Source organism: Sus scrofa, chromosome 5 (assembly GCF_054392235.1).
Source record: "Sus scrofa isolate SSC_HxYL_T2T_F1_AM1 chromosome 5, Sscrofa_HxYL_maternal_Yorkshire_Landrace_v2.0, whole genome shotgun sequence".
Lineage (NCBI taxonomy): Eukaryota > Metazoa > Chordata > Mammalia > Artiodactyla > Suidae > Sus > Sus scrofa.
This window is the reverse complement of record NC_139387.1, coordinates 57073754-57094585: the sequence shown is the minus strand read 5'-3', so window position 1 is coordinate 57094585 and position 20832 is coordinate 57073754. Positions and strand designations below refer to the sequence as shown.

Below are 20832 nucleotides of genomic sequence, written 5' to 3'. Positions count from 1 at the left end.
GAATTATTAATACAGGAAAACATAGGGGATTATTATTTTGAGTGAGATTTTTTTTCCTATATAGCCTTCACCTTGGTGTGATAATAGCGTTCTTAAATGAAAGAGCAGGTGTAGTTGTAGGGGGTGGTAAAAATTCAAAAGAGTAACACTTAAAGTAAAACTATTAAATTCATCCTTTGACAGGTTTTCCTATAGCAAAGATGAGAGAAAGACTTTAGAAGCATAGCCAGAACTCTCCAATGAGGCTTAGAATGGTCTTGTTTGGTCTGCATTGAGCTAATTACCTGGCTATCTGCCAAAAAGCCCCTTTACCTTGTGCTATGTAGACTCTAATGTTAGATAATATCTAATTTTTAATGCTAAGAAGTGGCATTTGATGTTGTTACTAGTATTTGGTGGAAAGCAAGGGACAGGAGGTCAGAAACACTTTCCTGGGAAGTGCTCTTAAACTGTTTCCTCTGCAGCAGACAAGGTGAACAAAGAGAAACCCTGTAGCCACCATTTCCTTATCCTTCATAAGAATAAAGAAAAAGGAAAAGATTTAACATAACCTGCTCAGCAGGAAACTCAACTTTACAGTTTCAGAGCAGCATAATTTGGGTATTTTATATTAGTCTATCATACCCAAGCATTTCAAAAATAAAACAGGAACAGCTTTTAATGCAATCTGTGTTTACTAATATGAGCTAATAAAATCTCATAATATTATTTTGTATTGCACTAATGGGTACTGCATTATAGGATATTAGTTAAATCACCCATTATTTCAGTATTTGATGTGTTATTCATCGTGGAAGCATGCATAGCAGAGTATGAAAAATCTGGTGGGGAGGAACAAGGTGCAGAAGTAAAAAGGGACTGCTTTAAATTGGTTTTTTAAATAGATTGGTGAAGAAAGGAAAGGGAGCAATAATGCAAAGAGGGCGTTTGGTTATTGAAGACCTAAACCTTAGGGGGAGGAAAAGGATAGCTTCAGAATTGCTAGGATGACTGGTAGATTTCTCCAGTAGGTAGACACATTCAGAGATGATGGGGGTCTGATTGATGAAGAGTCCTATACCCTGAACTTGACCCTCCTTGGGCCTGCCATCTTATTTCCTCACATCTGAACACATGCACTTAAGGACTGAGTTGGTGTCAGTAAGTGTGGAATAGGGACTTTCCTCCAAGCTGCCTGATCCGGAGTTTCCATGTTATACTGCCTCCTTAGCACAATGTTTTTTAGAAAGACGACAACATATAACTCTGTGATAAATCGGATACTAAATCTGTTACTAGAGGGTATTATTTAACCTCTGGAAACAGAGATAAAATATTTACGAAAAACCTCTCGTGTTCCTGTATGCCAAGAATAAGCATTATGGCTAGACAAAATGTACGGTCTAAAGTCTAAGGGCCATCATCGACTTCGTGTGTCAGTGTAATGAGAGATTAGGAATTCATGTGAGAGGAGTCAGCAGATAGCATATTCAGAAAGAGTATGTGGATCTTGAAATCAGAGACAGCCTCATTCGATTCCAGTTAAGCCTTTTCTAGACATGGGAACCATGGAAAAACAATTAAAATTTCTCTCACTTGATTTATCCATCCAAAATAAAAGGACAATAAACATTTTCCTAAATGTATTTTAATAAAATTAAAATCGTAACTAACATTCCTACTCAGTGCCATAAATATAATCAATTCTCATTAAAAAGATTTAGTAATAACTTTGAGGAGTGTAATAAGAATAGCTGAGGTCACAGCTATGTTGGATCCTTAACCCACTGAACAAGGCCAGAGATTAAATCTACATTCTCATGGATATTAATTGGGTTCCTTACTACTGAGCCACAGTGGGAACTCCTTAGTGAGGTGACTCTGTTTGTTTTCGTTTTGACATTTTTTTTTATTATAGTTGATTTACAATGTCAACTTCTGCTGTACAGAAAAGTGGCTCAGAGGAAGACTTATATATTGGCCCCCTAATTCTTAGGTCTTAGAATTAAGACTGGGATTTGGGAGTTCCCACTGTGGCACAGTGGAAACAAATCCAACTAGCATCCATGAGGACGCAGGTTCCATCCCTGGCCTCGCTTCATGTGTCAAGGATGCAGCGTTGCTGTGGCTATGGCTGTGGTGTAGGCCAGCAGCTATAGCACTGATTTGACCCCTAGCACTGATTTGACTTCCATGTGCCTTGGGGCCTTGGGGGAGGCCCTTAAAAAAAAAAAAAAGGCAGATTAATACCATTGTCTCCCTGGTTCTTGGGCCTTCAGACTCACTGAATTGTACCACTAACTTTCCTGGCTCTTCAGCTTGCACTCAGCAGACCAAGGGACTTCTTGGCCTCCTTAATTGCGAGAGCCAGTTCCTCTAATAAATCTCCTCTAATCCATATATCCATATATATCCTATTGGTCATGTTTCTCTGGAGAACCCTGACTGTATACCATGCATCCTGGTTTTCCCAGAAGAGCCCTTTTTCATACCTGTTATCCCTGCGTCATTAATCATGTTGCTCTCTTTCACTCTCAAAAGTATCCTGATTTGGACAATGAATTACTTCATTCTTTAATGATAGCTGTGACTTGTTGAATACTTACTCTATGCCACTACTATTTTTCCTAAATATTTTAAACTCATTTCATCCTTGTAACACTGGCAAGACAGGTGCTATTATTGTGCCTATTCTGTAGATAAGAAAGCTAGAGCATATATAAGCCAACATTCTTTTTCTCATATTATTTCCCATCATATTCCATCACAAGTGATTTGATATAGTTCCCTGGGCTATACAGCAGGACCTCACTGCTTATCCACTCCAAATGCAATAGTTTCCATCTACTAACTCTTAATGGGCTCCTGGATGGGTGCTAGTCACTAGAAATCATACCACACCATGATTAGAAGCTTGGAACTTTCAGCTCCATCTATCATGCTCCAGAGAAGGGATAAGAGCTGGAAATGGAGCTAATGATGGATCATGGCATCTGTGATGAAACCTCCAAAAAAATTCCCAACATGTGGTGTTCAGAGAACTTCCAAGTTAGTGAACATATAGGTTTGCTCAGAGAGTGGCACACCTGAGGAAGGCCAGAAGCTTCCATATACCTTGGTCTATGCATCTCTTGCATCTGAATGTTGGTCTGTATCCTTTATCGTATTCTTTTATAATATACTGACAAACAATAAGTAAATCATTTTCTTAGGTTCTGTGAGCAGCTCTGGAAAATTAATGGAGTCTGCAAAGGGGATTTGGCAACTTCAGATTTAAGCTCATCAGTCAGAGGCACAGGTAACAGCCTGGACTAGCAATTGGCATCTGAAGTTGGGGGTGGGGGTGGGGCAAGAGCAGTCTTGTGGGAATGAGCCTTTAACCTGTGGGAACTGACAGTGTCAAAATTGAGTTAGATGTTAGGACATCCAGCTGGTGTCCCAGAATTACTTAGTGGTGGGAAAAAACAAAAACAAAAACAAAACTCACATATGGTGTCAGAAGTGTTGTGAGGGTGGTAGTAGTGATGTGAGAGTAAAAGAGAAATATGGGAGAAATTAGTTCTTCCTACATGGGGCTGTTTCGGAAATGTCGCCATTAAATATAAGGCAATATTGTTACAGTGCTGCAAAGAATACCTTGCACATTTTTTTCATATTAATGGAGATGTCTTCTCAACGTGAATACCTAGGTTTTGCTGGGCAAAAGTAAGTGCAAATGCAGTTTTATTAGCTATTATCAAATTCCATTCTGTGGGTTTTATATCACTTTTCATTTCCATCAGTAATATACAAATAGTATCTGTTTCTGTACAACCTCAACAACAGAGTATGTGGTCAACACTCGAATTTTGGCCACAGTGATAGGGAAAACTGGCATCTTCATAGTTTTAATTTGAATTTCTCTTGTAGTGAGTAAAGTTGAAACTGTTTCCATGTGTTTACAGGCTATTTTTATGTCACTTTTTGGTTAACTTTCTGGTTTCTCAATTTTAAAGGGTTCTTTATATATTAGGACTATTAGTCTTTAATTTGTGACATACATTGAAAATATTTTCTCCTAGTTATTCATTTGTCTTTTGAATTTTCCTATGATGATTTTTGCCATTCAAAAATATTTCTGGGTATTTAAATTTATCAGTATTTAATTATTGAAAAACTGGATTTCAAACCATAATTAGAAAGTTTTTTCTCTCTCATCAGGTTCTAAAGAAATTCACCTACTTTTTCTACTTGTATGATTTTATTTTTTTATATTAGATCTCCTATGCATTCAGTGTTTGTTTTTGTGTATGGTGTGAGACATGAATCCAATCCTATCTTTATACAGATTGTTGTCCATGTGTCACAACACCATTTATTAAAACATCCATCTTTGTCCAAGATGATCTGATAATTTTTATTATAGTACTATATACATAAAAAAGTCACCTTTCGGAGTTCCCATCCTGGCTCAGTGGTTAACGAATCCAACTAGGAACCATGAGGTTGCAGGTTTGATCCCTGGCCTTGCTCAGTGGGTTAAGGATCCGGCGTTGCCGTGAGTTGTGGTGTAGGTCGCAGACGAGGCTCGGATCTGGCTTTGCTGTGGCTCTGGCGTAGGCCGGCGGCTACAGCTCTGATTAGATCCCTAGCCTGGGAAGCTCCATATGCCGCGGTAGTGGCCCTAGAAAAGGCAAAAAGGCAAAAAAAAAAAAAAAAAAAAAAAAAAAAAAAGTCACCTTTCATTATCAATAACTCCTTGATGCCAGCTGCTATTGTCATGTTAATATTCCAAAACACAGTTATTATATAACATTTACCCTATCCTAAATAACAACACCAAAACCACCAATATGTGACAGTTTTTAAATTAAGTATGAAAGTTTAAGCTTCCTGCTGCTTCTTGCAATATGGCAGAAAAGGTACTCTGAAAAAACACTCTATTAAAAGCATGTAGAAATTCTGGATAAGAGTCAATAAACAACACTGATAATGCACTGCTCAGCTTAAAAGAAAATAAGCTAAATCTACCTTAGCCAAAATGAAGAGAGAACCAAAATCTGACTGGGAAGTAGAATGAGAAATAGGAGTGGGGTCATTTGTCGATATCAGGAAATAAATTATAGGACCTTTGACTCATGCAAGGCAGGAAAATTAAACTTTGATCTCCCAAAACCCCAGATCTTTCAAAACTATTTCCTCAGTGAAAGGATAGAATTTTCAAAAATCTGCCTTGCAGCTCATAGGGAAATCTTGGGCCAGCCAAACTCACTCCTTACAATACAGCTTTGAAAAATGCTTATATTTCATACATGTACCAGGAAACATGAATAAATGTGAAAATAAGTCGAATATCTTAGATTTTTAAAAAGTGTGATGGGAGTTCCCGTCGTGGCGCAGTGGTTAACGAATCCAACTAGGAACCATGAGGTTGCAGGTTCGGTCCCTGCCCTTGCTCAGTGGGTTAATGATCCGGCGTTGCCTTGAGCTGTGGTGTAGGTTGCAGATGCGGCTCGGATCCCGCGTTGCTGTGGCTCTGGCGTAGGCCAGTGGCTACAGCTCCGATTCGACCCCTAGCCTGGGAACCTCCATATGCCACGAGAGTGGCCCAAAGAAATGGCAAAAAGACAAAATAAATAAACAAATAAATAAATAAATAAAGTGTGATGAATTCATTTAATAGAAAACTGTAGCATTAGTAATGATTAAACTACACCAATTTATTTTGTTTTGTTTTGTTTTTTGTTTTTTGTCTTTTTAGGCCTGCACATGCTGCATTTGGAGGGTCCCAGGCTAGAGGTTGATTTGGAGCTGTAACTGCCGGCCTAGACCATAGCCACAGCAAGGCTAGATCCAAGCCATGTCTGTGACATACACCACAGCTCACGACAATGCTGGATCCTTAACCCACCAATCAAGGCCTGGAACCAAACCTGCGTGCTCTTAGATGCTAGTAAGATTCATTTCTGATGAGCCACAACGGGAACTCCTTACAGCACCAATATTAACACAGCTGAAACTCACAAATATAATGTTGAGCAAAAGAGGAAGTAAGATACATGTTTTCAATTTAAAATACATGTAAATTGGGGGAGTTCCCATTGTAGTTTAGCAGATTAAGGATCCAACACTGTCTGTGTGACAATGAGGGTTGTTTGATGCCTGGCGTCGCTCAGTGGATTAAGGATCCAGAGTTGCTGCAAGCTATGGCATAGGTCACAGATGCAGCTAGTGCAGGAGTGTTTACTGATTAGCTAAGATGCCAACACAGAGAATGAAAGAGAAAGAAGCACAGAATAAAGTCAGAAACATCATAGGTGGTAGGCAGAGATATTCTAAGGCCTTGACAACAGGTAAAGCTTTTGACTTTTTCTTTGGGTGAAATAGGGAGATAATGCAAGACATTGAGCAGAGTACTGACATTTTTTTCTTCCAGTTGTATTGAGATGTAATTGGTATGCAGCAATATGTTAGTGTGAAAAGTACAATGATTTGTTTTACAGACATCATGGAAGGATTATTACAATAGGCTTAGTGAACATCCATCATGTAGGTATAACATTAAGGAAATAAAGAAAATTTCCTTGTGGTGAGAACTCAGGGTTTACTCTAACAACTTTCATATATACCACACAGCACTGTTAGTTATCTCTACCATGTTTTACATTACATCCCTAGCACTTATTTATCTTATATCTAGACGTTTGGACTTTTTGATTACCTTCCTTCAATTCCTCGTCCCCACTTCCAAGCTGCTGACTTTTTTTTTTTTTTTTTTTTTTTTTTTTTTGTCTTTTTGCCTTTTCCAGGGCCGCTTCCGCAGCATGGAGGTTCCTAGGCTAGGGGTCTAATTGGAGCTGTAGCCACCAGCCCACACCAGAGCCACAGCAAGGTGGGATCTAAGCTAAAGCTGCGACCTACACCACAGCTCATGGCAACACTGGATCCTTAACCCACTGAGCAAGGGCAAGGATCAAACCCGCAACCTCATGGTTCCTAGTTGGATTCATTAACCACTGCGCCACAATGGGAACTCTGACATTTTTTTTAATTACTTTTTTCCCCCCATTTTTGGCCACCCCATATGGCACTCCCAGGCCAGGGATCAGATCCAAGCCTTAGCTGTGACCTATGCCGCAGCTGGGGCAATGCCAGATCCTTAACCTTCTGTTCCCGGGCTGGGGATCAACCCTGTGTCCTAGTGCTGCAGAGACGCAGCCAATCCTGTTGTACCACAGAGGGAACATCTCAACTTACTTACTTGACTTACTCCTGTCTTACTAAATAGACTGCAAGCTTACAGGGACAGGAGTGTGATAACCAGTTAAAAGTCCACTGCGGTCATCAAGGCAAAGGATGATGGTGATCTGGCCTGAAGTGGTAATACAAGAGCTAGTGAGAAGTGGGTAGATTCTGTTCTGAATTTAGAAACAACAGGGTTTCTGGATGGACAGAACATAGAATATGAGGGAGAGAAAAAAAAGGAATCTAGGAAAACTCCAAAGTGTTCAACATGGACAAAAAGAATAGAGCTGTTCTTTTTTTTTTTTTTATTTTCCCACTGTACAGCAAGGAGGTCAGGTTATCCTTTCATGTATACATTACAATTACAGTTTTTCCCCCACCCTTTCTTCTGTTGCAACATGAGTATCTAGACAAAGTTCTCAATGCTACTCAGCAGGATCTCCTTGTAAATCTATTCTAAGTTGTGTCTGATAAGCCCAAGCTCCCGATCCCTCCCACTCCCTCCCCCTCCCATCAGGTGACCACAAGTCTCTTCTCCAAGTCCATGATTTTCTTTTCTGAGGAGATGTTCATTTGTGCTGGATATTAGATTCCAGTTATAAGTGATATCATATGGTATTTGTCTTTGTCTTTCTGGCTCATTTCACTCAGTATGAGATTCTCTAGTTCCATCCATGTTTCTGCAAATGGCATTATGTCATTCTTTTTTATGGCTGAGTAGTATTCCATTGTGTATATATACCACATCTTCCAAATCCAATCATCTGTCAATGGACATTTGGGTTGTTTCCATGTCCTGGCTATTGTGAATAGTGCTGCAATGAACATGCGGGTGCATGTGTCTCTTTTAAGTAGAGTTTTGTCTGGATAGATGCCCAAGAGTGGGATTGCAGGGTCATATGGAAGTTCTATGTATAGATTTCTAAGGTATCTCCAAACTGTTCTCCATAGTGGCTGTACCAGCTTACATTCCCACCAACAGTGCAGGAGGGTTCCCTTTTCTCCACACCCCCTCCAGCACTTGTTATTTGTGGATTTATTAATGATGGCCATTCTGACTGGTGTGAGGTGGTATCTCATGGTCCTTTTGATTTGCATTTCTCTTATAATCAGCGATGTTGAGCATTTTTTCATGTGTTTGTTGGCCATCTGTATATCTTCTTTGGAGAAATGTCTATTCAGGTCTTTTGCCCATTTTTCCATTGACTGATTGGCTTTTTTGCTGTTGAGTTGTTTAAGTTGCTTATATATTCTAGAGATTAAGCCCTTGTCAGTTGCATCATTTGAAACTATTTTCTCCCATTCTGTAAGTTGTCTTTTTGTTTTCTTTTTGGTTTCCTTTGCTGTGCAAAAGCTTTTCAGTTTGATGAGGTCCCATGGGTTTATTTTTGCTCTAATTTCTATTGCTTTGGGAGACTGCCCTGAGAAAATATTCATGATGTTGATGTCAGAGAGTGTTCTGCCTATGTTTTCTTCTAGGAGTTTGATGGTGTCCTGTCGTATATTTAAGTCTTTCAGCCATTTGGAGTTTATTTTTGTGCATGGTGTGAGGGTGTGTTCTAATTTCATTGCTTTGCATGCTGCTGTCCAGGTTTTCCAGCAATGCTTGCTGAATAGACTTTCTTTTTCCCATTTTATGTTCTTGCCTCCCTTGTCAAAGATTAATTGACCATAGGTGTCAGGGTTTATTTCCGGATTCTCTATTCTGTTCCATTGGTCTGTCTGTCTGTTTTGGTACCAATACCACACTGTTTTGATGATTGTGGCTTTGTAGTATTTCTTGACGTCTGGGAGAGTTATGCCTCCTGCTTGGTTTTTGTTTCTCAGGATTGCTTTGGCGATTCTGGGTCTTTTGTGGTTCCATATAAATGTTTGGATTGTTTGTTCTAGTTCTGTGAAAAATGTCATGGGTAATTTGATAGGGATTGCATTGAATCTGTAGATTGCTTTGGGTAGGATGGCCATTTTTACAATATTGATTTTCCCAATCCAGGAACATGGAATATCTTTCCATTTCTTTACATCTTCTTTGATTTCTTTGATTAAAGTTTTATAGTTCTCGGCATATAGGTCCTTTGCCTCTTTGGTCAGGTGTATTCTGAGGTATTTGATTTTGTGAGGTACAATTTTAAAAGGTATCGTATTTTTGTATTCCTTTTCTAATGTTTCATTGCTGATATACAGAAATGCAACTGACTTCTGAATGTTAATCTTATATCCTGCTACTTTGCTGAATTTATTAATCAGTTCAAGGAGTTTTGGGGTTGAGTCCTTAGGGTTTTCTAGGTATAGTATCATATCATCTGCATACAGTGACAGTTTGATCTCTTCTCTTCCTATATGGATGCCTTTTATTTCTTTTGTTTGTCTAATTGCTGTGGCTAAGACTTCCAAAACTATGTTGAAGAGCAGTGGTGAGAGTGGGCATCCCTGTCTTGTTCCAGATTTGAGTGAGAAGGCTTTCAGTTTTTCCCCCTTGAGGATTATATTTGCTGTGGGTTTATCATAAATGGCTTTGATTATATTCAGGAATGTTCCCTCTATACCCACTTTGGTGAGGGTCTTGATCATGAATGGATGTTGAACTTTGTCAAATGCTTTTTCTGCATCTATTGAGATGATCATATGATTTTTGACTTTTTCTTTGTTAATGGGGTGTATGATGCTGATTGATTTGCGTATGTTGAACCATCCTTGTGAACCATCCAGGATGAACCCAACCTGGTCATGGTGTATAATTTTTTTGGTATGTTGTTGGATTCGGTTGGCTAAGATTTTGTTGAGAATTTTTGCATCTATATTCATCAATGATATTGGGCGATAGTTTTCTTTTTTGGTGGTATCTCTGTCTGGTTTTGGAATGAGGGTGATGGTGGCCTCATAGAATGTCTTTGGGAGTATTCCTTCTTCTTCAACCTTTTGAAAGAGTTTAAGGAGGATGGGCACCAATTCCTCTTTATATGTTTGATAGAATTCACCTGTGAAGCCATCTGGTCCTGGACTTTTATTTGTAGGGAGTGATTTTATGACCTCTTCAATTTCATTTCTAGTGATCGGTCTGTTCAGTTGGTCTGTTTCTGCTTGATTCAGTTTTGGCAGGCTGTAAGATTCTAGAAAATTGTCCATTTCTTCCAGATTGTCAAACTTGTTGCCATACAGTTGTTCATAGTATTCTCTTATGGCTTTTTGTATTTCTGCTGTATCCGTTGTGATTTCCCTTTTACATTTATAATTTTGGTTATTTGGTGAGTCTGGCCAGGGGTTTGTCAATTTTGTTCACCTTTTCAAAGAACCAGCTCTTGGTTTTATTAATTTTCTAAGAATAGAGCTGTTCTGAATTGACTCAGGGAAGACTGAACATATTAGTGTCTTAGAGCTGCCGTAACAACACCACAGACTGGGTGGTTTAAACAACAGAAAATTTTCTTCTCAAGGTTCTGGTGGCTGGAAGTCTGAGCTCAAGGTGTTGGGAGGTTTGGTTTCTTCTGGGGCATCTATCATTGGCTTGCAGATGGCTGCATGGTCTCTGTGTTTGCATGGTCTTTTTTCTTGCACACACCATGTCTGGTGTCTGTGTGTCCTAATCTCCTCTTCTTATAAGGATAATCAATTGGATTAGATGTAGATGAGAATCCACCCATATGATCTCATCTTCCCTTAATTACCTTTTTTCTTTTCTACTTAACTTTACTCCATTCATGATCTCAAGTTTCATGGCTTTAAAATCTACTGTTGACAATGACACTAAAATTTATATCTTTAGCTATTATCTCTTCCCAGAATTCTAAAAACATATTTCACACTGCCTGTTTCATACCTCTATGTAGATGTCCAAGATAGCTTTTTTTTTTTTTTTTAGGGCCACACCTACAGCATAATTACCTCCTGAAAAGCCCTATCTTCAAGTCCAGTCACATTTGGAGGTACTAGTGATTAAGACTTCCATGTTTGTTTGTTTTTTGTTTTTGTCTTTGGTCTTTTTAGGGCCACATCCATGGCATATGGAAGTTCCCAGGCTAAGGGTCAAATTGGAGCTGGAGCTGCTAGCCACAGCCACAGCCACAGCAACAAAGAATCCGAGCTATCTCTGTGACCTACACCACAGCTCAGGGCAAAGCTGGATCCTTAACCAACTGAGTGAGGCCAGGGATCAAACCCTCATCTTCATGGATTCTAGTCCGGTTTGTTAACCACTGAGCCATGATGGGAACTGCAAGACTTCCACGTTTGATTGGAGTTTGAGGGCCTAGGACACAGCTGAACCCATACAGTGGGTAAGTAGTTATGGAGATGGAAGATTATATAGTTTAAGTAGGTACATGTTAATTTAAGATATCTTGGGAAGTCCTATTGTGGCTCAGCGAGTTAAGAACCTGAATAGTATCCACGAGGATGTGGGTTCGATCCCTGGCCTCGACCAATGGGTTAAGTATCTGGCATTGCCGCAAGCTGCAGTGTAGGTCACAGATGCATCTAGGATCTGGTGTTGCTGTGGCCCTGGTGTAGGCTGGAAGCTGCAGCTACACTTTGATCCCTGGCCTTGGAACTTCCATATGCTGCAGGTGTGGGCTACCCCCACCCCGCAAAAAAAAAAAAAAAAAAAAAAAAAGCAAAAAAAAGATATCTTGGACATCCATATAGAGGTGTAAAATAGGCAGTGTGAAACATGGGTCTAGAATTCTGGGAAGAGATAAGATATAAATTTTAGTGTCAGCGTCAGCAGTGAAATTTAAAGGCATGAGACTTGATGAGATCATGAATGGAGTAAAGTTAAGTAGAAAAGAAAAAGGGGACCAAAATTGGAACCATTAAGCTCCCCAAAGTAATTAATCAAAGGTAAGCAGGAACTATTAAAGAAAACTGATGAAAGACTCTAAGAAGAAAATTCAATCAGTCATGAAAAAAAGACAAAAGTAGGGAGAAAGAGGGAATGATGTAGTAAATATTACTGAGAGATCATATAAGATGAGGTCTAAGAATTGGTCAATGAATTTGTCAAAGTAAAGTGTATTGGTGAAATTGTGAAGTGTTATATTGGTGAAGAGATAGAGGACAGAAACCTGAATGGAGTGGGTTTAGGAGAGAAGAGACTCAGAAATTGAAGTCAGAGTAAAGATAATTGTTTCAAGAAACTTTGTCTCAAAGGGAACAGAGGAAGAGGGCTATTACTGATGGGAAATATGGGGTCAGGGAAAATTTTATTTTTAAGATGGAAGAATACTAATGGGAAAAAGCCCATAGGAAGGAGAAAATTGATGATGTTGGGGAGAGAAAAAGAATTGTTAGAGCAATTTGCTCAAGTCAATGAGCAAAATTGTGATTTATTAGAGGGATTATCTTTAGATAGGAAGGCCCAAAGACAATAATAGACTTACTTACTTTATATATTGTATATATAATGCATATAATGTAATGTATAATGTATATTTAGTGTATTTATGTATCATATTTACATGCATATATATAAAATATTTCAGTCTTAAGTCTTACTTAACATTACAAGTTAATGTTTTGCCTGCCCCTCCTCCTGTTCAAATCTTCTGGAAAATACCCATTCATACTAAATGGGTACTTCTGTAGAGGAATGTGGGATACCCACTGACCAGAGGGATGAGTATATGACTCACAATGACATAGTAAATGGTCTAGGTATAGTCTCATGTGACCGGTCTTTATCCTTCTCTGAATTTTTCAAATAAGAGCCAAGGGAACGTTCTTCTTTCCTCCTTGATCACAGTATTGCAAGCCTGAAAGCGTGAAATTTCCTGTTATTTGGATAAGCTGATCTAGAAAGCAAAGCCCAGAAAGAGTCAAAGAAAGAGAGGCTACAGAGAATAATAGACTCCTGACATTGTTTGTGTCCATGGCTCTGGTTGTCCTTAAGTTCATCTCTACAGAGTCCTTCCAGTAACCTGAGCTAATTGAGAATATCTTTTTTGGTTTAAGCTAAAAGAGGATAGTCACATTATTCAGGGACCTACAGGGCAGATACAGATCATACTCTGGTCTTTTTTTTCTACCATAACATTTGTTCCCTGTGTTTCACCTGCACTAAACTCTACTTATAATCAACCATAACTTTTCTCATTTCTTACACCTCATATCTTAATAATCAGCCAATTCTTTCGCCTCCACAGTCTTTCCTGAGTCAGAACCTCACTTCCACCATTTTAATCCAAGTCCTTTTCATTCCTCATCTTGTTGAAAGAACACACAATCCCAATACCCTTTTTTCCAGGTTTGCTCATTCTATTTACTCTATACCTGGAGGTCTCCATCTACAGAGCCAATAACATTACTTCTACTATGTGGTGACCTGATCCCTCCAACCTGAAGTGACTTCTTCATTCAAACTCTTTTGCCTCTTTTAGGTGATTAGTTTCCTTTTTTATTTGCCTATAGTTTTTCAAGACCTCTTATAAGCTGGTGATCATATGGAGAGCAGTATTAGTCAATATTGTTTATCTACAACCCCTTGTACCCTTGTATATACTATGTATTCAGTAAGTATATATTGTGATAAGTTATGAAAAATTAACCTAGTATTTTTTGTCATTTAGAAATGTGTATTTGACTAGGGGAAGTAGTAAGAGATCCAGGTTATAATGTCATTTACTACTATTTATAAAAGTGACTTTCAGTAAATTTTAATGGTAATGACAATGGGCGGAGAAAATATGAGAACTTATGCCTCTTGGTGTCCTTTGCTTACATTGTTTTATGTTCTCTTTTCCACTCTACACTTTAAGACTGAGAAAGTTGAACAATAATGAAGGAAAAGAATGTGGAAATGTGACATTTCAGAAAAGAATATGGATATGCCATTATTCTTGAACTGCAATTTTTTGTTCTATAGAAAAATATCATCCTGACCTCAGTTCAAGATAGCCTTCATGAACAGAAACACATCAGTCGATAGCTCTATGTAATTGTTGACCTAGCAACTGCTATCCTTGCTTTATAAATATTGTCTCATTTTCGAAACTTATTTGCTTAAATAAAAGCTGCTGCTATGAGGCTTATAGGTTAATTATACCTATTCACACACACACACACACACACACACAAACATTTGTTTTAAATTTATTGCTAAATATTTCTGTATCTAGTAGCAAAATTAGTGTAACATAAAAAATGCTATTTACCATTTGTAGTTAAGGGCCAACAGAGAGAGTAGCCACTGACTCATCTGTAGTCTTCTATCTTGAACAACTTAATACCTCTTCTCTTATTATCCATTTTGTCAAACACATCAACACAAAATGACAGAGATTAAACATCTCATGATTATGTAAGTAAAACCATTGTTTTAGCATTAACATTCATACCAAACATTAAAACATCTTAAACTGAAAGGAATGCTAGCCCATGATCATTGATTCTAAAAATTTGATTTTACAAGTGGTGAATCTAAATAATAAAATGTATTACCTTATTAACATACAGTAAGAAACCCCCATTTTATACTAACGTTAATGGCTTGTCACAGCTACATAAGTGAAAAGGCAGGACCATTCGACTAATAATGCCATATGATCTGCCATGTAATGCCAATACCAAATGTTATATTCCTGAAAAAAAAATGGGAATTTTGTTCTGTGGCTATGGAATGTTATGTTCCCTTTGGATTATCTTCTGTGGGCCCATTTGATATAATGAAAGCTTTTCATGAGTAACCTAGGATAGACTATGGTCTTTTGAAACTAACTTTTTCTTACTGCCAAATAAATCTCTTTTAAATATGTTCTCTGTGAGGCAGTCATGCCATCCATTGGCCAACTGGATCTGGGGTGATGCCTGGATACTTTCCACATTGCACGTGGTTGTCAATTTGAATTGTGTATCAACTACCCATCATATTTGGCACATCTGTACTTAACATTGGCATTAATTTTACCCTATTGTTCTAATTGCAGTACTTTGATGTAATGACACCATTCAATTCACAGATGGTACTGGTGGGGGGTTTTCCCAAAAAATATAATGTAATTTTAATTTGGAATGTGAGAATGCCAAAAATAAGAGCTTCATTGATTAAGTTATCTGAGCCTGCTAAACAGTTGAACATTTGAACTAAATTGGAAAAACTGGGAAAGAGAACAGCAGGTTTCAATCCCAACCTACTGCAAATGTTTTGTTTTTTGATTATAGTCTCCGGGGCTCATAAGACTTATCGGTTCACAAACTAACTTTGACACACTTAGGAAGAGCAAAATAAAATCTATATTTTCAAAATGCTAAAGTCAATTTTTTTAAGGTGAAACCATTTGGTAAATTGAGAGAGCTTAAATTTGAAAAGTAATCATTTAATTTAAATTAATAAACATTAAAAAGTATTTAAAGTATTATCACTTATTTTATATTCATACATATATATTATAAATATGTCATCATGGAATAATACTTACCATTATTTGTATTTTATAGAACCAAATCAAGGGAAAATTGAGTAACTCTCCAAAGGTCACAGGACCCCTCGGTGATGAAGGAATGACCAGAATACAGATCTATACTTCTCATTTAACATTATTTTATAAGACTCAATCCATTTTGTTAGTAGTCAAAAAACTGCTACCATGTTGTTTCAACAGGCAACAGACTATGTTTCCAGGAAGATCGGGGGTAGCAAATTGTGCAAGTGTAGAACTATCATACTTGGCTTTGGTCTGGGGGTGGGCCGTGGAAGAGATGTTAACTGTAAGGACACCTCATTTTAGTAATTTCCCTAGAAATAAAGTCAGAACCTGGAGGAAGTCATGGAGGAAAGGAAAGGCATCTGACTGCCATGCAAGCGAAAATCCAAAAGGGCTCTGCCACCGATTATCCATTTACTTTAGTAAAATACAGGAGCTAAGGGAATTCTGACATAGCTGGGTATGTCTAATGAAGCGAAATGGTGGACTCATTGATTTCTTTTTTCCAGCTGAATTTCATCCTTTTCCAAAGGATCCCCAAGGAAGAACTGCGTATGTGAGCAATAGCCAGAGAAGAAGGCTGCAAGTGTGTAACTCCTGATCTTCCCCTATGACTGTTGTTGGGCCTCCAGACAACAAGGCTACTGGGTGAAGGTAACGGAACTGTTTTTTATAACTAATATTTCTAAGTGTTGGGGTCGAGCAGTATTTCTCTGGTGTGTAGGGGACAAATTTCTCCCCTCTACTGGATGGAAGACAGAGTGGCTTCAGCTCAGGGATGATGTAGGAAATGCTGTTACTTGGCCCCATAAATTCGACTGTGTTGGAAGCCCCATCCCTTGCCCTAAAAAGGGAAAAGTAAGAAGTGACTAGGTGTCATTCTCAAGTAGGCTTGTAAATGGCAGCTCTGGAGGGTGGGAGTCTCAGAACATGAGAGCACTATTCCTGAGTACACCTGAGATACCACGAGGTCCCAGCCGATGTAACCGAAGGAGAATTTTGAGAGTGGACAAAGGCCTTGTTCATCAGTTCATACTAAAATCAGAAGTTCGAGTTTTACTTTCCTATAAAATTCATGCATTGTTAGGTCTTAGGATACTTGTTTTAAACATGCAGCATTCTTACGGCAGTGGTGTTCCTAAAACTTGCACCCTACCAATGGTTACAGGAAGCCCTAGCCCATTACAGTCACCAATTTTTGTTACTTAGGTAAAGGATGTTTGAACACTGTGTGAGCTTATAATAGGAGGCTGGCCTGGGAGTGTGACAAAATAGTACTGATTCATTTTGAACTTTTTTTTTTTTTTTTAGGGCTGCATCAGGGCATATGGAAATTCCCAGGCTAGGGCTCCAGTCAGAGCTACAGCTGCCTGCCCACGCCATAGCCACAGCCACACCCACACCAGATCCAAGCCGTATCTGCAACCTACACCACTGCTAATGGCAACACTGGATCCTTAACCCACTGAGCAAGGGCAGGGATGGAACCCGAGTCCTCTTGGATCCTAGTTGGGATCTTTAACCACTGAGCCACAAAGGGAACTTCCCACTTTGAACATTCTTTGGGAATTTTCTCCTGCATCTCTCTTCAGCCTCTTTCCTCCAGGGCTCTCCCATTGTTGACATAAGGTTTAGTTATTTATCTAAATGGCATCTACCAAGTAAAAAGTTGTACAAAGATCTGTTTCCACCTCTCAGTGTTCACTGTGGAATTTCAACATCAATCAGCCCCAAATTCAAGTCACTCATACTATAGTGATCAGTGTGAAAATGTTAGACCACTCTTGATTTCTCTAGTGTGTTCTGAGTTACAAGTAAATTAGGCGTCATGAAGTCAGTTAGAAACCTCACTTGGGAAAGCCCCAAGTGGAGAGGTGTGCAATTTGAAAAATAATCATTTAATTTATTTTAATTTAAAAAAAATTTTGATTGTAATTTCCCCAATATGATTTTTTTCAACTGTACAGCATGATGACCCAGTTACACATACATGTACACATTCTATTTTCTCACATTATCATGCTCCATCATAAGTGACTAGACAGAGTTCCCAGTGCTACACAGCAGGATCTCATTGCTAATCCATTCCAAAGGAAATAGTTTGCATCTATTAACCCCAAGCTCCCCATCCACCCTACTCCCTCCCCCCACCCCCTCCCCCTTGGCAACCACAAGTCTATTTTACGAGTCCAAGATTTTCTTTTCTATGGAAAGGTTCATTTGTGCCATATATTCGATTCCAGATATAAGAGATATCATGTGGTATTTGTCTTTCTCTCTCTGACTTACTTCACTCAGTAGGAGAGACTCTACTTCCATCCAAGTTGCTGCAAATGGCATTATTTCATTCTTTTTTATGGATGAGTAGTATTCCATTGTGTATATACACCACACCTTCCTAATCTAATCATCTGTTGATGGACATTTGGGTTGTTTCCATGTCTTGGCTATTGTGAATAGTACTACAATGAACATGCAGGTGCATGTGTCTTTTTTAAGGAAAGTTTTGTCTGGATATATGCCCAAGAGTGGGATTGCTGGGTCATATGGTGGTTCCATGTATAGATTTCTAACGTAACTCCATACTGTTCCCCATAGTGGTTGTATAAGCTTACATTCCCACTAACAGTGCAGGAGGGTTCCCTTTTCTCCATACCCCCTCCAGCAATAGTTATTTGTGGACTGATGAATGATGGTTATTCTGACAGGTATGAGGTGGTATCTTTTGGTAGTTTTTATTTGCATTTCTCTAATAATCAGGGGTGTTGAGCATTTTTTCATGTGTTTGTTGGCCATCTGTACATCTTCCTTGAAAAAATGTCTATTCAGGTCTTTTGCCCATTTTTCAATTGGGTTTTTGATTTTCTCCTGTTGAGTTGTATAAGTTGTTTGTATATTTTAGAGATTAAACCCCTGTCAGTCGCATCGTTTGACACTATTTTCTCCCATTCTGTAAGTTGTCTTTTTGTTTTCTTTTTGGTTTCCTTTGCTGTGCAAAATCTTGTCAGTTTGATTAGGTCCCATTGGTTTATTTTTGCTCTTATTTCTGTGGCTTTGAGAGATTGACCTGAGAAAATATTCATAAGGTTGATGTCAGAGAATGTTTTGCCCATCTTCTCTTCCAGGAGTTTGATGGTATCTTGTCTTACATTTAAGTCTTTAAGCCATTTTGAGTTTATTTTTGTGCATGGTGTGAGGGTGTGCTCTAGTTTCATTGATTTGCCTGCAGCTGTCCAGGTTTCCCAGCAATACTTGCTGAAAAGACTGCCTTTTCCCCATTTTATATACTTGCCTCTTTTGTCAAAGATGAATTGACCATAGGTGTCTGGGTTTATTTCTGGGTTCTCTATTCTGTTCCATTGGTCTGTCTGTCTGGTTTGGCACCAGTACCACACTGTCCTGATGACTGTGGCTTTGTAATGTTGCCTGAAGTCTGGGAGAGTTATGCCTCCTGCTTGGCTTTTGTTCCTCGGAATTGCTTTGGCAATTCTGGGTCTTTTGTGGTTCCATATAAATTTTGGGCTGGTTTGTTCTAGTTCTGTGAAAAATGTCATGGGTAATTTGGTAGGGATTGCATTGAATCTGTAGATTGCTTTGGGTGGTATGGCCATTTTTACAATATTAACTTTTCCAACCCAGGAGCATGGGATGTCCTTCCATTTCTTTTCATCCTCTTTAATTTCCTTGATTAATGTTTTGCAGTTGTCGGCATATAAGTCCTTTACCTCCTTGGTCAGGTGTATTCCCATGTATTTGATTTTTGGGGGTGCAATTTTAAAAGGTATTGTATTTTTGTATTCCTTTTCTAGTATTTCACTGTTAGTGCATAGCAATGGGACTGATCTCTGAATGTTAATCTTATATCCTGCTACTTTGCTGAATTTGTGGGTCATTTCAAGTAGTTTTCGAGTTGAGTCCTTAGGGTTTTCTATATGTAGTATCATGTCATCTGCATAGTGATGCTTTTACCTCTTCTCTTCCTATTTGGATGCCTTTGATTTCTTTTGTTTGTCTGACTTCTGTGGCTAGGACTTCCAGTACTATGTTGAATAACAATGGTGAGAGTGGGCATTCTTGTCTTGTTCCAGATTTTCATGGGAAGGCTTTTGGCTCTTCTTCATTGAGTATTATATTTGCTGTTGGTTTGTCATAAATGGCTTTGATTATGTTATGTTCCCTCTATACCCACTTTGGTGAGAGTTTTGATCATGGATGGATGTTGGACTTTGCCAAATGCTTTTTCTTCATCTATTGAGATGATCATGTGGTTTTTGACTTTTCTTTTGTTAATGTGGTGTATGTCATTGATTGATTTGTGTATGTTGAGCCATCCTTGTGTAACTGGGCTAAATCCCACCTGGTCATGGTGTATGATCTTTTTTATATGTTGTTGGATTCGGATGACTAAAATTTTGTTGAGAGTTTTTGGGTCTATATTCATCAAAGATACTGGCCTATAGTTTTCTTTTTTGGTGGTATCTTTGTCTGGTTTTGGAATTAGGGTGATGGTAGCATCATAGAATGTCTTTGGGAGTGTTCCTTCTTCTTCAACCTTTTGAAAAAGTTTAAGGAGGATGGGTATATGTTCCTCTTTGTGTGTTTGGTAGAATTCACCTGTGAAGCCATCTGGTCCTGGACCTTTATTTGTAGGGAGTGTTTTTAAGACATATTCAATTTCATTTCTATTGATAAGTGTTCAGTTGATCTATTTCTTCTTGATTCAGTTTTGGCAGGCTGTAGTTCTCTAGAAAGTTTTCCATTTCTTCTAGGTTGTGAAATTTGTTTGCATACAATTGTTAATAGTATTCTCTCATGTTTTTTTTTTTATTTCTGTAGTGTCAGTTGTGACTGCTCTTTTTCATTTCTGATTTTGTTTATTTGGATTTTTTTCCCTCTTCTTGGTGAGTCTTGCCAGAGTTTTGTCAATTTTGTTTACCTTTTCAAAGAACCAGCTTTGGTTTTATTGATTTCTTCTACTGTTTTTTTTTTAATCTCTATTTCATTGATTTCCTCTTTGATCTTTATGATTTCATTCCTTCTGCTGACTTTAGGGTTTTTTTGTTGTTGTTCTTATTTTTCTAGTTCATCTAGGTGTTGGGTTAGGTTGTCAATTTGAAATTTCTCTTCTTTTATGAAGAAGGCCTGTATTGCTATGAATTTCCCTCTGAGCACTACTTTTGTGGCATCCCACAGATTTTGAGTGGTTGTGTCTTCA

General features: G+C 38.4%; 1 protein-coding gene across 5 annotated transcripts in view; it reads left to right on the top strand.

Annotated features, from left to right (window-relative positions):
* Positions 1-20832, top strand: part of LOC110260723 (uncharacterized) — a 630954-nt gene that overhangs the window by 585805 nt on the left and 24317 nt on the right. For 4 of the 5 annotated variants that reach the window (XR_014803730.1, XR_014803731.1, XM_084956591.1 and 1 more), the window contains one exon: positions 16127-16271. Coding sequence is in view for 2 of the 5 variants with exons in the window: in XM_084956591.1 (XP_084812717.1) it covers positions 16127-16218 (92 nt within the window). In the remaining 3 variants the exon portion in view is untranslated. Of the gene's footprint in view, positions 1-16126; positions 16272-20832 lie in introns of those variants that run through there. The other variant, XR_014803734.1, reaches the window with a different exon arrangement.